Consider the following 16,426-nt stretch of genomic DNA (forward strand, 5'->3'; position numbering starts at 1 on the left):
TTCAGATCAAAGACATCACAAAGCTCTTCTGAAGTCTGCAGCACATAAACCAGAGCAAAGTCTTCCTGAGCTCTAAATCTGCTTTACGGCAGAATCATTCATTTCAGTCACACTGTGGAACAGAGTGAGGTGTGTCCTTGTAGAGGACTTTTCTTGAATCTACACAGTAGATTTATTTTCATCGAGGACCAGAAGAAAGTAGAGAACAGGACAAGGTTTACACTGATTTAGACTTTGACATCTGAGTTCTTCCTTTCTGACTTCTTAATAAATAAAAGCAATTCAGTATGGCCTGGTATACACCTGTTTTAGTAAGTATACAGACCAATTCACTTTTTGTGCTATAGATTTAATTTCACAAGAATAAAAGCTACATTTTTCAATCTACATTCAGTCACCTCTGATGCCAAATGACATAAGTCAAAAAAGAAAAAAGTAATTTGCTAAAGTAATAATTGTGTAACTTCATCAGCTTACATAAAGTGGTGCGTCTTTTGAAACTTTGTGCTGTAAAATCAATGAGCTTTACCCCACTTCAGTTCTAGACAAATCTCAAGTAAAACTAAAAGCAAAGCGGATCCCTAATGATAATTGGGCAGCATCATACCAAAGACAACGTAAAAGCTTTTGTAGACAGAGATTCCAGTTTTGCCAGTTGACCCACTGCAGATTACCTGGATCAGCTGTGTTCAGTCAATCAGGAGCTGAAAAATACCATGTCCGATGAGGATGGAGTTGGGGGAAGACAAAGTGAATTGCAAAGTGTTTTAGCACCATGTGGTCATCGGTGGGTTGCGTCACTGAGGACCAGGGTTGAAAACCATTGAGATATAAATGAGATATACAACACAAAGTGTGAAAGTGAAGGCGTCTGAATGCTTTGAGTTATTCAGAGTACATTGGATTTTTATCAGATGGAATAGTTGGTAATCTTAAATGCAGACATGTTAGCCAAAAAAAAAAAAAAATTACCTAATTTACTGTTCAGGAGACGCTCTTCATGCAGCAACATGTAATATTAAAAATCTTTATGCAAAGCACTAATATATCTTCTTGACAAATGAATATTCAACAGATCCAGTCAATGAGTCTGAATAATCCACTATCCACAAAACATATACTGAATCAGCTGCCTCACTCCATTACCTTCACACTGCTCTGCTGTCCCCGAAGTCCCCACAAGATTTGTTTGTCTGGACTCAAAGTATGCAGAAATTTGCTTCTCACTGTGGGGAGATGAGAGAGTAATCTTTTTAACAACCATGGGTCAAAGTGTACATTCTCTTCCTTCCCTACAGATAAAACAGAGCCAGACCAATAACTCCGGTCAATAAATTAGTTGAAATTAGCTTGTGGTAGATATATGGATCAGTATACATCTGCCAACAAAAAATGTCAACACAGATTTGGTTCCATAGATTCATTAACTACTGTATAAAGTATCCAGCTTATCATCATACTGAATACTAATAAACATGTGCTATAACAGACAATCAGTTCAGAAAGGGTGCACTAACCTGGCAACTTTAGAGATTTTGACTGCAGTGCACCGTCCTCGATGACAGACTTTTGCCTCGACGTGATGAAGCTGAAGCCAAACTTTTCTGTGCACTTCTTGTCTATGCTTCCTTAAAGACTGAGCTTGACAGTTCATTACTGAGAAAAACCGCTGCTGACAGAAAAAAAGCGACCAGGTCGACCTACTCATTTGTTCTCAAGGTTTCAACTAGATCACACTAAACAAAGCACTTTAAACACTAGTGCTCAAGAGATTTATGATTTTACCACTGATTTACTACTGGCAGCATTAAATTCTCAATTTGTGAACATGACAGGGTAGTTAACATGGATATAGAAAATGTGTGATTTAAAACTAACAAAAAAATAAACCTGATTATCATTTCAAACTGACTTAATATTTTTATGCTCTCAAATATTGATATTGCCTTAAAGAAATCAGTATCAGTTAAGCCAAACACTAAAATAATTCATCGCATTTTGTGAAATAATTAACCACATATGTCAGTGACCTTCGTACACAGTTACTGACCGAAGAGAAAGTGTATATCACAAGTAAGCGTGAGGACAAAAGAGGCAAAAAAACTCCAAGTACTGTTCTGTAAACTTTGTCTCCTTTATTTTCTACATTTGGATCAGCTCAGTGTGGAAGCCTGGACATGTCAGTTAACCTCCCCCTTCAAAACAAACACACAAACAAAAAATCTAAATCAGGACAATTGATACACTTCCTCTCCGTCTCACAGTAAAAAACAAAAAACAAACAAAAAAAAAGTTCACTTCTTCACCACACACTCTCTCAGACATGACAAACAAGTCAGTGGCCTCCTCTCGATACCGTGTCCACAACAAAGATGAACCAGTGACTATGTTTAAACCCTTCCTCCACTGGAGAAAGATGAAATGGTTAAAACCTTTAGGACTCCTGCCCTGACTTGCAGCTGCAGGAGTGATATAATAAAAGAATAAAAGCATGATGGTTGAAATGATACTACCTGTCTGGTTCACTTAGATATGAATAGAAAAATACTACAAATGAGCATTTGAATGTAATAATGGTTTAAGATATGTTGTCTGCTGCTGCTGCTGTGCTTTTTAAAATCCAAACTTTGACACTTTCACTCCCTTTAAGTTTTAGTCTGTAGCTGACTGACACCTCAGCAATGTCTCTTTAGTATTCTAACAAATATTTTCCAGGCATGCTTACCAACTGTAGATATGTTTCCAGGAGAGTGCGGAGACTTGGCGCTGTTTACAAAATAAAAGCAGCTTTTTTTTCTTGTTCAGTACAGTGGAAGCCGGAGCCCGCCGATCTGTCGTCAGTCTACGCTACAAGCTCTTGGTTGTCCAACGGTGAGGAATCTGAGAACGGTCTGCTCTAGTAAACAGGGAGCTGTTGGACTGGGATTAGTACTGAAGACACTCACTTCCACCCATACAGGCACATTCATTCAGACACTCCACTGGAGGAAAGAAGCCCTTGGAGTGTATTGTTTTGTAAGAGGTCATTGAGAAGTAGATGACAAAATGGATTAAAGTTTCAGGCTTCTGTCACCTTTTTCCTATTTGTATAAAGGATGTGCATGTGTGTGTGTGACTACGTAGTGTCTGAAGGGACAGTTCCCTATGGTTTAACACTACATTAGGCAGTGAACATCAGTTACATATGCAGAATCATTTTTGTGTGTTAGCTCTATGTTAAAACATCTTATAGACACCAGAGACAGACAGACTATGGGAGAGACTAGGGTTAGTGCTCTGTGGCACTCTCACAGGACTCTACAATCAGACAAATTCATGTAAAAACTGCACATAGAAATCTCAAGATATATGAAACATTAGTTTTCTCTATCTCTAGGTCTCTGCTGATGGCAGATGTCAGGTCCTCCTGTTCGGTCCTCTTGTTTTTGTTTTTTTTAGTAGTTTTTTTGTGCAGTCCCTCAGGAAATTCCTCAGGGAGGAGGCTTCAGTCTGTGGGATGAAGTTCTGATGAGCAACACCAGAGGGAGACATACACTGCTGCAAGACTGGAGGAGGGGCTTGGACACCATGAGTCTCACACATACAAACACTCTCTTCACACGCTTCTTCGTAATAGTTCACCAGTTCATTTTCAAAATCCATTATAAAATTAAATTTAAAAAAAAAAGAGAAATTAACAAGGAATTTAACCTCCTTTTCAAAGTATACATTCATCTCAGAGTGTACACCCACACACAGCACTCACACACAAATAAGTGCACACTCTCATAAGAGGCAGTCAGTAAACTTAAGTGATAAGTTGAGGGGTGGATTACTTTGTCCAGAGTAGCTGTGAGAGCAGAGCGTCCACTTCATCAGCCAGTCTTATATTCACACACAGGGGCAAGTCTCTGTCCATGGTAAAATCTCTTTAAAGAAACAAAAAATGAAAAAACAAAACAAACAAAAAACAGCCATTGTCTCCTAGAGAGTCTTTCCTCTCTTCTCGCTCTAAGGAGGGTCAAACACACTCCTGTCTCTGATCTCTGGGCAGAGGTAGTACCGTCCAATCTGTCCCCCTCTTCTTAAATCTCCTCATGGGACGTCTTTCCTTTCCTGGTCCCCAAATCTAATAAACAAGTTCGCTCCCCCGATTGGTTACTGTGGGCTGCTGTGTGTGTGTGTGTGGGTGTGTGTGAGTGAGCGTGTTTGTGAGTGTGTAGTGTGTGGTCAGAAGACCTCTGGTAATGTGACGTTGCGGAGCAGCCACTGTTGGGAGCGCAAGTGTGTACAGTCTCTGACGCTGGGCACCTGGCTGTCCTCCTCGCTGGCTTTGTCCAAACACTGGTTGCTGTTGACGTGGACCAGAGTCAGCTTCTGCACAGAGGAGAAACATTAAAGGTGTGTGTGTGCAAACCAGACTGTACACTCCTTTACCATTTTTGTTACTTCTGATAACTTGCACTAGCTGAATGTAGAGGTTTAGGGTTAAGTTTGCATCTCAAACATGCAGCTTCAGTGTTCAGGAATGCAAACGTAACCATAAGCCTAACATAATAACATTGCACATTCAGCTAGTGCGAATGTTCTTCTTGTTCTAATGAAGAAACATTCATAAAAGCCAATTGTGCCTAAAATTATATTGATTTTCAAAATAATAAACTTTTGCACATGACTGTATTTAAATACATCTTCACTTGAATAGTACATCCTTACACAAGGGCTTTATTTCAATATTGTCTTTTTTTGTAAGACTTACATTTTGAGGCACAATTTATTTTGGCTGTCAGCGTGAGAGCCAATTACCCAACACAACCACAGATAGAGTGACTGGTTTGGGTTGACACATTACCCAACCCAGTATATATAGCTCTATAGCTGACAATAAATATCCCCCTGACTAAAATGACAGTTGGGCTGAAAAATGTGCTGTTACTGGGAAACATTGGGCTTATTATTTTCTGTAAAAAAATCTGGGTGTTCACCTTTGTTGCCTTTTATTTATCAAGAAACTATTAAAAACTCGACAAAAAAACTCCACATTTTACAAAAATGAGCACGTAAATGTACTTGGATAATCTGCACCTACCTATTTTTTTTTTGTTAAGTTCTCATGACTTTTAATGACTGGATGCATATCTTGAATATTTATGATGAGCATTCAGAACAGAAGCATTTACAGGGTTTAAACATTTATAGCATTTTTTCCCCCACTTACCACAGGGTCGTACTCCCAGAGCTGGTTGCCTTTCAGATGGTGGCACTTGAGCATCATGACGGGTCCGTTTAGCTTAGACACATCTAGACATAAGTCGTCCGTCCTGATCTCCTTATTGGCTGTGTAGGAAAAAACCTGCAGTACACATATACAGTTCCAAGATTTTGTAAAAAAAGTAATATTCCTTAGATTGTTCCTACCCCTTCTCTCTTTCACACATTCACCGCAAAGTCACTTGGTATACATGGATTTATGTTTTTTGCTCTGTCTCAGTCCTCTGTTACCTGGTTGCCTCCCATGCCGTGGCAGTTAAAAATGCCGACCTTCTCATTCTCCTTGCGAGCCATGTTGTCCAGACACTGATTGGTCTCCACATTACGGATCTGAGCCGGACACACACGAACATCACAGTAAGAAACAAAGCTACCTAAGCAAAAAGCAGATGTCTGATTTAGACGCTGTACCTCTCCCAAAGAGTAATAGTGCCTGGGGATCTGAGAGTCAGGGTAGATGTTCTCCAAGTACCAACTGAAGGGTTTACACTGAAGCTTTTGTCTCAGAGCTGTACGAGACGTGATGTCGCCATAGTCCACTTTGGTCACACCTGGTGACACACACACACACACACACACAGAAACACGAAGATGACATAAATAGCACCAACACTTGAATTTATGGAGTTCTAGGTTTATTGAATGGCTGTTTGTTTGTTTTCCTATACAACCATTATGTGCGGCGTGTCACCTGAAAAGTAGAACAAGCATTACAAACATTAGTCTGAAGCACACAAACACAATGTAAGTAAAACACAGAGTTCAACTGTCTGATGGTCAAGTATTAAAGCTGAAGGGCTACAACAAAAAGCTATTTGTTGAGTATGCAGTCATTGTTAAACTTACAGAGCGGATTCATGACCGCTCGAAAAGATTTCACTGAATGTTTAGTTTGTAGTTTTGTCAGTCTAAATATTTTGAAATAGGGGCAAAATAATCCACTTCTTTTTCAGCACTCAGTGAACTGCAATATAATAATTGCTCTGTTCCTGAAGAGCGGGAAACAGGAACTCTTACATGTTGTATGGACTGGTTCCAACATGAGAGAATATTTTTTTTAAATGAAATAAATGTAAAGTTATGCCATTTGCAAATCAGTTACATGTAACAATAATATAGGGGAGCTCAAAGTTCAAGTTTTGCTTTTGTTTTGCATTGTTTTGGAAGTGAGGTGTAAATTAAGTTAACAACTGTCAGCCACCACCATCACTAGCCTCTTCTGTGTAAACTGTACATCATTGCTGGTGCATTGGTGTGTTGAACGCCCTGAAAAAAAAATTAACAAAACAAACAAAAAACTGCAAACATGAACAGAATGTCACACCAAATAATGACATGAAAAAGAACGATTCAGGCCAACAATGAGGCTGCATTCTCTAGTGTTACTGTAAAGACACCTCATGCAGATGGTTAACTGTTACCTTCATTTGCCTGTATACAGTCCTGTCAATATGTCTATATGGGAAGGTCTAAAATGAAAGTGACAAATTCACAAGGTGCATCACATCTACAAATATTTCTTTGTGTAGGGGAGTTTTGCTTTGCTTTTGATTACCTCCTCTTTGCCTCTGCGTGTGTGTGTTTGTTTGTTAAAAGATGCTTCATAGCATGAAATTACTTTCCGCCCCCATAGTCTTGCACTGCTGGTTCACCAATTTTTTATCACTGCCACTAGGTTAATAGACAGAGCACACCTGCAACCTCCACACACAAGCACATACAGTACATGGATACTTTTATGAGCACAAACACACTCACACACAGTCTAACTCACCAGGAGAGATGATGTAGAAGAAGTTTTTAAATTCATCCATCCACACTTCTGCCAGGCGTCGGTTGTTTTTGTTTATGATCTGTCCTGTTCCCCCAGGGAATGTGTAGGGTGTTGCCTTTCTGAACACGTGACCCACGTGAGAGCATGTGACAATTTCTAGAGTCCCACCACACTGCCAGATCTGTTAAAGGCCAACACACACGTCAAGTGAACTGTATAGAATAGAATTACTGTAAAGCCTGATCGCTGAGTGAGCAAAGGCTAATCAGTGAACTCTGCTGGGAGGTAATGACGGGGATGGATCTCGTCTGTGTTGGGACAGTCTGAATAGGTTTGACTGAGAGCATATCAGGATGACATCTGACAATTAATTGACTCAACAATTGAGTTGAGCAGTCAACTTAACATGTAAGGGTCTGAACCCTGCCAGTTACTGCTTAATGAATTCCTGCAAGTGAATGGAAAAATGCAGTCTAGTTAATTGGCAGCGGGTGTGTTCACTCACTCTGAAAGAGATTTCCAGGTTCTCTCCACCCCAGATGTCCATGCCTGCGTCATATGTGCCAATCTCCTGGAAATAGTCTCTGTCTATGGAGAACAATCCACCTGCCATAGTGGGAGTTCTGGGGAGAAACCGGCGAGCAGGGTAAATTAAGGGTGAGGTGAGTCAATGCCACTTAATTCACTAAAGGCCTGCTTTCTAAAGGTCACGCAGTATCTACAGATCGCATCAGTTTTATATTTCACTGCTGTCACCCCCTGTTCTTAGTCGTCTTCCTGTTTTTTCATTTTCTGTTTTTTTGTTCAATTCTGTTGTTGGGATGGTTATGTCAGCATTTAATGGACTTCCCCCCATTTCTCACCCCTGAGGAACAGTTTCCTCCATTTACAAACCAGGATTATTTTCCTTTACAGTCTGTTTTTGCTTTTGCTTAACATCTAGGTTCACTTACCAACACACAATAACATAGTAAAGTAAAACATAAACAAACAGATGAAAACATATCCTGAGAGTAACGGTTTGCTTGCAGTATTTAGCTGACAAAGGGAAACACAAAGCAATCCAGAAACAGAGAACAACAAATACTTGTTAAACAACATCTGTGTTGTTAACAATCAGAAATAATGAACCAATGCATGAATTAAGGCAATATTAATAACAGATGAGCATTTTTCTTTTTACAATAATCATATCAACCTTTTAGCTTACAAGTAAATTACTATTTTTATGAGACTCAAACATATGACAGTAGAACAGATAAAACCTACAATTTCTCTTTGACATGTATAGTGTAACAAAAAAGCATCTCTAATTAAAGCTATTACCTTAACAATGTGTTTACCACATAAAACACTGTTTATTTCCTAAAGCAACACAAAGACACTGAAATAGACAGAGACACAACAATAAAGAAATAGAAACTGTAATTAATTTCTACAGTCTTGCAGTAAATTCTTTGCACTTTTTGTCTGGAAGACTTAGTGGAGCTAACTGGAACAGGGATGTTTAATATGTTCAGAGGATTTGTCACAAGACTTCAGATAATTGTGTTTTTTTCTGTCCAGTACCTATAAAGAAAAATTTTCCAACTTACCTCAGAATTTTGCACTGTACTGTAAATTACGAGGGAGACCATAACAACCACTTTAGCTGTTGAGGTTTCCTCCTGAAACATCCTTTTTGAGGCTTCTCGGGGTGAGCATTGACCAATGAAGAGCTCATGTGTCATAATCATATTATCAACGATTTAACAATAAAAATTGAGATCAGTGTGCTTTACTGACACTTGCTTCTTCTCTCCTCTGTTATCTAAACAGACTTTACAGAATACCATTACACAAGCTTCATTCTAAACTCCTTGTTGCTCATGCACAATAGGTTTTATAGATAGGATAGGATAAGCTTTATGTAAATAATTATTTTAAAGTGGTTCTTTAATTGCCTGCCCTGACACTACTGTCTGACGTTTTACTTTTTTAGGTCACTCACAAGACACCCTTTGAATAATTGTGTCATGCATAAATGTGAAAAACAACTGAAAACAGGGGCACAGAGAGTTACATAAGATATATTATGTGTGAGACCTTGAATAATGGTGTCAAGAATGCTTAGAAACAAGAGCAGGAAAGAGAGATGACAGACAGGCTGAAATAAGCTCTTGATTTTACCTCCACAGTTAGAGAAGTGATATAAGGAATTTTTCAATAAGAGTGGTGACTTTACCTACATGGGGAAAGTTCACAAACCTAAATTATTTATTATTCCTGCCTTCAAAACTATGTGTTTTTTGCTGAAAACCAAACAGCAAAGTAAGTTTTTTCTATGCACAACAATTCTCAATGCCTGTCAGTAATGTTGAAGCTCACAGGATATACAGTACATTCAGAAAGTTTCAGACATCCTTTTTTCCATTTTTCTTATGTTGCAGCCTGATACTACAATCGTTCAAACTCATTTTTACCTTTTAACCTATACTTAGTACCCCATAATGACAAAGTGAAAACAGTATTTAGACCTTTTGCTCAGTACTTTGTTAAATCATCTTGATCAGCTTTTACAGCCTCAAGTATTTTTGGCTATGACACAACAAACTTTGAACACCTCCACTGGAGGATTTTCTGCCATTATTCTTTGCAAATCCTCTAAAGGTCAGTCAGGTTGGATGGGAACCGTCGGTGGACAGCCATTTTCAGGTCTCTCCAGAGATGTTCAATAGGGTTCAAGACAGGGCTCTGGCTGGGTCACTCAAGGACATTCACAGAGTTGTCCCTAAGCCACTCTTGTGTTGTCTTGGCTCTGTGCTTAGGATTGGTCCTGAGCACTGTGGAATATGTTTTCATTGAGAAATTTATTGTGGTACTCTATTCAGCTTTCCCTCAAACCTGACCAGGCTCCCAGTCCCTGCTGCTAAAAAACACCCCAGCATGATGTATCACCACCACCATGCTTCACTGTAGGGATTGTTTTGGGCAGGTGATGAGCAGTGCCTGGTTTCCTCCCGACATAACATTTGAAATTAAGGACAAACAGTTAAATCTTGGTTTCATCAGACCAGCAACCCTTAGTCCTCAGGTCCATTTTTGCAAACTCTACGCAGGCGTTCATGTGTTTGGACTGAGGAGGTGCTTCCATCTATCCACTCTGCCATGAAGCCCATATTGGTGGAGGGCTGTAGTGATGGTTTTCCCTCTGGAACTTAGTCCCATCTCCACATAGAAACAGAGCGCTCAGAGCGGTCAATTTGATATTTCAGTTTTTTTTCTTTTAAATAATAATACATTTACAGACAATTCCAAAATCTGTTTTTATTTTTTCATTATGGGGTTCTGAGTGCAGATTAATGAGAAAAAATAAATCTATTTGACTGATTGTAGTATCAAACTCATCTGTTATGATCTTAATGCCTTATTGTTGCTCTCGCAGGGAAATTATCTTTTCTTTCTTGTCCTAGGAGGGAGGTCACAGGTCAGCAGCACAACAGTAGCCCTGGAGCTGGCAGAGACTGAACAATTTGCTTAAGGACAATTAGATAATGCAAGTCAATCCCAGATAGTGATGCTGAAGGTTCATCCTGCAAGATCACTAACCTCACAGGTAGTGTGCGGTCTCCTTTGCGGCGGTCCATCTCTCTCTGGGGTACAGGATACCAGCGGAAGTTGAGCTTCCAGTTGAAGCCTCCGTATGTCATGTCGGATCCTGCCATATACTCGAACGTATCATCACTGATCACATCGATGATGGGGCATACCACAGTTCTTCTACAGAAAACAGTAACACAAACACTTTAACACACACATAAACACGCACAGTAGATTAGTCTGCTGTTTATAACCTGAGTTGTGATTGATGAACATCCAAGTGCTCATTTGTAAAGTGTGGGTGTTCCAGACCTAAATATTTTTAACAATGGGCCATGCTGGAACTTCTCCACAGTAATCACTAATTATTCATTACACCTCTGTAACATTTTTGTGAGTGTTGCATGTGTTTTGCGCGTATGTGTGTGTGTCAGAGTGTGAGAGGGGAGTACCTACTTGTGGGAAGCATTAAACAACAAATGAGTAATTAAGAATCAAATAAATCTGGAGGTTTAACAAGTTTATTGATTTTTTGTGCTTGCCAATGGTGTGTGCGCGCACTTGCATCTTTTGTGTATTTGTGTGTCTTACTTGTCATGCTTGATACGGGCCAGGAGAGGCTCTAGCCAACCTGTTGTGCATTCACAATGAGCATCCAGAAAGGTTATAACCTAGAAACAAGAAGACAAACACAGCAATGAACATACCATATGGTAAATGGAACATCCACACGCTCGCGCACATACACACAGACAAAGACACACACACCTGGCCAGTGGAAATGGATGCTCCTTTAAGACGAGCACGAATAAGTCCTGATCGCTGCTCCATCCTCACTACTCTGACAGGAACTTCAAGTTTTTTGATATATTGCTCCAATGGACGCTTTAGGAAATCTGAATAGAAAGGTAAGACATAAATGAATTAAATGTAAATCAATACACATTTATGTCAAAAGCAAATACAACACAACAGACGCTGAATTGGAATCTGGTATCTACAATTCAGGTTTACACATTTTGTAGCAGCAGAGATCAGAGGTAAATGTGTGCTTGTGTGCAACTGCCTTTAGCATGTCTGCTGACATCCCCCTACCTGCAGAGAGCTCCCCTTCTTCCCTTCACACACACACACACACACACACACACACACACACACACACACAATCCTGAAGTCCTATAGGGTGAAATGGTGCTGTGTGGTGGTGAACTGGGCTGGGGGGGTGGGGGGTTTGATGGTTATAACAGAGTGTAATCCCTGCGGCTGGTGAATTAAAGACCTAATCTCTCCCAAACAGGGATTAACAGCATTGCAAAGGGTGGAAGGTGCACAGCCACACGCACAAACCAGTCAAATCATACCACAGCACTAAAAAAATAGGCTAAGCCTCAAATAAGAGGCACTGAAGGAATTATCTGCAGTGTGTGTTAGAGTGAGTATCTATATACCTCTCTCACTGGCATCATCCACCAGGACTATCTCCTCTAGTAGAGTATGTGGAGAGCGGTCAATGACAGAATGGACAGTTCTCAGTAGCGTGGTCCAGGCCTCATTGTGAAATACTATTACCACACTGGTACGAGGAAGATTATCGGGGTATAACTTGTTTTTGCATCTACGGAGAAAATACAAAACAATCAGAATCAAATATTTAATGGCACAAAACAGGCCTCATTCTAAAATTATACAAAATCCTTACTACAATAATACATATAATTGTTCGGAAACTGAAATCAAAACAACAAATTTCGCAATGTGTAGCAAGTATTGTGTAAAACATATCAAAACCCAACAAAGACATGGTTAGACAAAGACGTGCAAAAAATTAAGCTGTAGGCTTTGAACACAGACAAAGCTGAACTGACAGAGAAACAGGGAGAAAAGAGAAAACGCTAGTAGAGACATCACAATCCAACCTCTGTCTGATTGTAAGAGACTGCTACAGACAGAGCTGCAGCTGAAGTGAGTCTATACAAGAAAAAGCTAAACAAGAGCGAAGTAGCTGGGACTTAAACCTCAATTAAACTGCATTACTGAGTTATGAAATCACTGAGTTAATCAGATTAATCAGTTATGGACCCGAGAAAAATAATATTTTTATTGAATTCATACAAAGAATACTAAGGGTAAATAATGTTTAGGCAACCAAGCGTAACACAAAAATTTAGACAGACAAAAGCACGTTCACAATCTCTGTCTCTCTCTCTCTCACACACACACACACACACACACACGCACACACAAACAAATAGTGAGTAAGCAAGATGACAGTTAAATAAGATGCTATTTAGAGTGTGAGTCCTTATCATAGCAGTATGAAGCACAAACATCAAACTCTCGTTGGGAGACAGAAAATGACGTGTCTTACAGAAGAGAGCAGGCATGACTGGGGAGACAAGAGAAGACGGATTTATGTGAAGTAAAAACTAGGACCTATTGAAATAGTTCCAGTATCCCAAGTTGTTCTTGAGGAATGACAGAATTATCATATTTGTTATTTTGCAGTGTTTTAGCTCATTAAACACAAAGTTTGTGTAGTTCACATGGTATCGATAAAAGTATACTTCTATATTGCACGTATGTGTTTGCATACTACATAGCTACACTCAGGGAAAATTTTTTAAACATTTCTAAATAATTAATAGTGTTTCAAAAAAAAGTACAAGGCTATTCGAACAAGGCAAGACAAATTGTCACATGTATCAACCTTTTCTTGAGACATATGAGTTTTTCATATTCATCTCAATAAGAAAATTACCACTTCATTTCCTGCTACGAAAGAATGTTTTAAGTATTCAGAGTAACACACATTTCAGAGATTGATTTGACTCATCTAATGCCAAATAAATGTCAAATGTTCCTTTTAAAAAATGTTTTATAAAAAAAAACGAGAGCAAATTACGTCAAGAAAGCAATATCCTGCCATGATACCTGCACCCAAGCTCTCTGAAATCTACCTCACAATCAAAGGGCTTTCTCAAAAGAAACAACCCAAACTGACAGCCCCTGACGTTCTCTCTGACAACCTCAACTTTCAAAAGTTCCCACCCCAATGATCTTTTACAACACTTTAATACTTCCTCGCTCTGCTGTTGATTCTTTCAAAAGAATTGCAACAGCATTGGGGGAGAGGAGGTTAAGAACATACTCCATGCTGCAGCTGTCTCTGGAGCATCTTAAATAACACACATTGATTCTCAGACTGTGGTGACCATGCTCCTGTTCTCTAGAAGGAAGGGAGGCTGATGAGCACACAAGATGATTCATTGTAAAAACAGAGACGCCCTTCAAGTTTTATACATTTCATTAATTCTTTCTCTCGTTTCACAAACACAAAGTACTGTAAACACTAAAGACTGTCCAGCCTCAATCTTTGCTGTGTAGCTCGATGAAAAACAAGATCTTTGTGTTTTCACCAAACCAACATATGCTGACACACCCACACACCAGTGTGTCACATGACGTAGATTTTTTAAAGTAGAGCAACAATTGGCAACAGCCAAACAGGGTAATGAATTATGGTCAGTTTTTTTCAACCAGAGGATCGTGGGAATAGTTAGGATGCTTCTGATTAAGCACTGTCACTCTTGCTACATGCACCCCCCCCACACACTTTATATATTGTTCACAAAAAATGCATTTTTCAGAATGTTTTTATCCCAAGGGGTGTGGTCGCAACAGTCAGTATATATAAAATCACAGGGCTTAACAGAGGCATGAAAAATGTTTAAGTCAGGATGTAGAAAAGGAAAAAAGGTTTTCTGAAAGGTGTGGTAATGTGGTCGTTTTTAAAGCACTGAACAAATGCATTTCTCATGATAATGAAATGAATCATAAGTGAGTTCAAAGTTTTACCTAATGGCGACCTGCTTGACAATGATGAATTCATTCTCTTCTGATCCACACACCCTCCCACCCGCAAACAAAAATACACAGGCCTACACACACAGGCGTGATATTGACTCTGCCTTATCTCCTAATTGAAAAAGCAGATAGACGGGGGAAGGCTAAAGGAAAACATACCTAGTAATCAACTCTCGTTCAAAGACTAAAACCCATTTCACGGATCAATGTCCTCTTTCTTTCCTGTCTATCCAGTGTGCATGTGCCCCTGCCTATCAGCCTTCTGTCTGTCAGTCAGTCTTTCTGTCTCTTTAAAAACCTTCATTGCTGATCTGTGCATGTTCCTTTTTCCCGAAGAGAGAAAAAGGTGGATGAGAGGCCGAGCTGGTTTCCATGTGCTTAAACTAACCTTGACACTTCTTCCAGACGGCTGGCTGGATGCACGCCTGTCTGCCTCTCTCTGCCTGCCTGAAGTCAACTTGAAGCCAATGGTACTGACAGACACTTAAGCAGAACACTAAATTCCTCATTATAGAAAAGGACACAAATAACCTAGAATTACTACAGCAAAATAACAGAGGTAGAAACAAACTGTCTACTATTTTAATTATCATAATTTCTGTTCACTGTGTTTGAGGGTGATTTCCATCACATCTTCGTAAAAGTGAAAGCCGTGGTAGATCACAAGTTTACAAGTGCTGTTATCTTCAAGGTCTCATGAAATGGTATCATTACTTCCTTTATGTGATGTATTTCCTGTTGAAATGTAAAAGTAAAAAAATCTTCATTGAGAGCCAATGGGCTATTATGTATGGAGAAAAAAAGTGCATGGAGCTTATTGGAAAGGCAGTAAGTCGGGACTGTTGAAAACGTTTTGTTTCACAGATCATGAACTTTATTGGTATTAGAGGAAAACTGGCCATGAAAAATGACCAACAAAAAAAGCATTACTATGAACTAATTTTGAGGTCATGCACTTTTTAGGGGACCTAAATAACTAATAGATGACTAAAGAGAAGGATACAAGCACTAAATATTTTGATTGACTAGTCTAAAAAAGGTCTAAATCTATAACACAGGTGACCCATGTGATGGGTTTAAAATTCTTTACATTTTCAGGCTCTTGAATTTTTTTGTTACTCTTTTGTCTCTGTGAATATTTGGAGATATATGTGGAGACCCCTCCAAGCCAAAAGCCATTGATCTTTGTTTTATTCTCTACACTGTATGTAGTGTATTTTAGGTTATAAACATACTGATTGATACAATATTATCCTAAATATTGTTGTTGACGTTATCATCTCTACCTCAATGTATAACCTTGCTTTCCTACATACCGTTTTCATAATTAACCTTTAGAGCACAAAAGCGGGTAGTGCATAGGTTTCAGGCCAGATAAATAGCTTAAGGTTGATCTACAATGTGCACTGTGGCAACCACTGACAGCCATTTAAGTAGGACTTTATGAGTGGAGTAAGTGAAAGAACAGATGATTAACTGTAGGGAGGCCTCTCACCCTTCCAAGCGGACGTCAGGCAGTGAACGATTGAGAGCAATCATCTCAGAGGCCATGAGGTTGAACTGGTTGATCTTAAACATCTCCTTCATCTTCTCCTGGTTCTCTTTTGGGATCACCACAGGCTTGCCCCCTTCCCCAGGCCCATCCCGCGGCCTGACCAAGGCATCTGCAGTGGATGCACAAACATACAATTAATCAGTAGATGCTGGAAGATGTAAGAGTGTTTCCATCATTAACTGACAATATTCACCAACCTTGTCTGCCAGGCAGCCCTCTCTCCTTTATGTTATCACATTTGTTGCACTCACTGAAGTAGAGCAGAATGAACATGTCCAGCATCACCCACACCAGAGAGGTGGCCAACACCACCTTACAGTAGGCAAACCTCCGCATCCTAAACAAGTGGTAAAAGAAATGGAGAGAGAAATATTAACGTTCTAGCTGAGGTGATGAGCGCTGCA

At 39.5% G+C, this 16,426-nt stretch overlaps 1 protein-coding gene across 4 annotated transcripts in view; it reads right to left on the reverse strand.

Moving 5' to 3' along the window:
• Positions 1 to 2,110: 2,110 nt before the first annotated feature.
• The window catches only part of galnt1 (UDP-N-acetyl-alpha-D-galactosamine:polypeptide N-acetylgalactosaminyltransferase 1), a 32,183-nt gene continuing 17,867 nt past the window's right edge, over positions 2,111 to 16,426 (reverse strand). For 3 of the 4 annotated variants that reach the window (XM_067509422.1, XM_067509421.1, XM_067509423.1), the window contains 12 exons: positions 16,220 to 16,359; positions 15,963 to 16,131; positions 12,052 to 12,218; positions 11,372 to 11,499; positions 11,195 to 11,274; positions 10,613 to 10,783; positions 7,530 to 7,647; positions 7,025 to 7,205; positions 5,662 to 5,801; positions 5,482 to 5,580; positions 5,198 to 5,332; positions 2,111 to 4,356 (listed from right to left, as the gene is read on the reverse strand). In XM_067509422.1, the coding sequence (XP_067365523.1) occupies positions 4,210 to 4,356; positions 5,198 to 5,332; positions 5,482 to 5,580; positions 5,662 to 5,801; positions 7,025 to 7,205; positions 7,530 to 7,647; positions 10,613 to 10,783; positions 11,195 to 11,274; positions 11,372 to 11,499; positions 12,052 to 12,218; positions 15,963 to 16,131; positions 16,220 to 16,358 (1,674 nt within the window). In that variant the 5' untranslated portion in view covers position 16,359 and the 3' untranslated portion in view covers positions 2,111 to 4,209. Of the gene's footprint in view, positions 4,357 to 5,197; positions 5,333 to 5,481; positions 5,581 to 5,661; positions 5,802 to 7,024; positions 7,206 to 7,529; positions 7,648 to 10,612; positions 10,784 to 11,194; positions 11,275 to 11,371; positions 11,500 to 12,051; positions 12,219 to 14,855; positions 14,964 to 15,962; positions 16,132 to 16,219; positions 16,360 to 16,426 lie in introns of those variants that run through there. The other variant, XM_067509424.1, reaches the window with a different exon arrangement.

This window comes from Channa argus, chromosome 7 (genome assembly GCF_033026475.1).
Source record: "Channa argus isolate prfri chromosome 7, Channa argus male v1.0, whole genome shotgun sequence".
NCBI classification, from domain to species: Eukaryota; Metazoa; Chordata; class Actinopteri; order Anabantiformes; family Channidae; genus Channa; species Channa argus.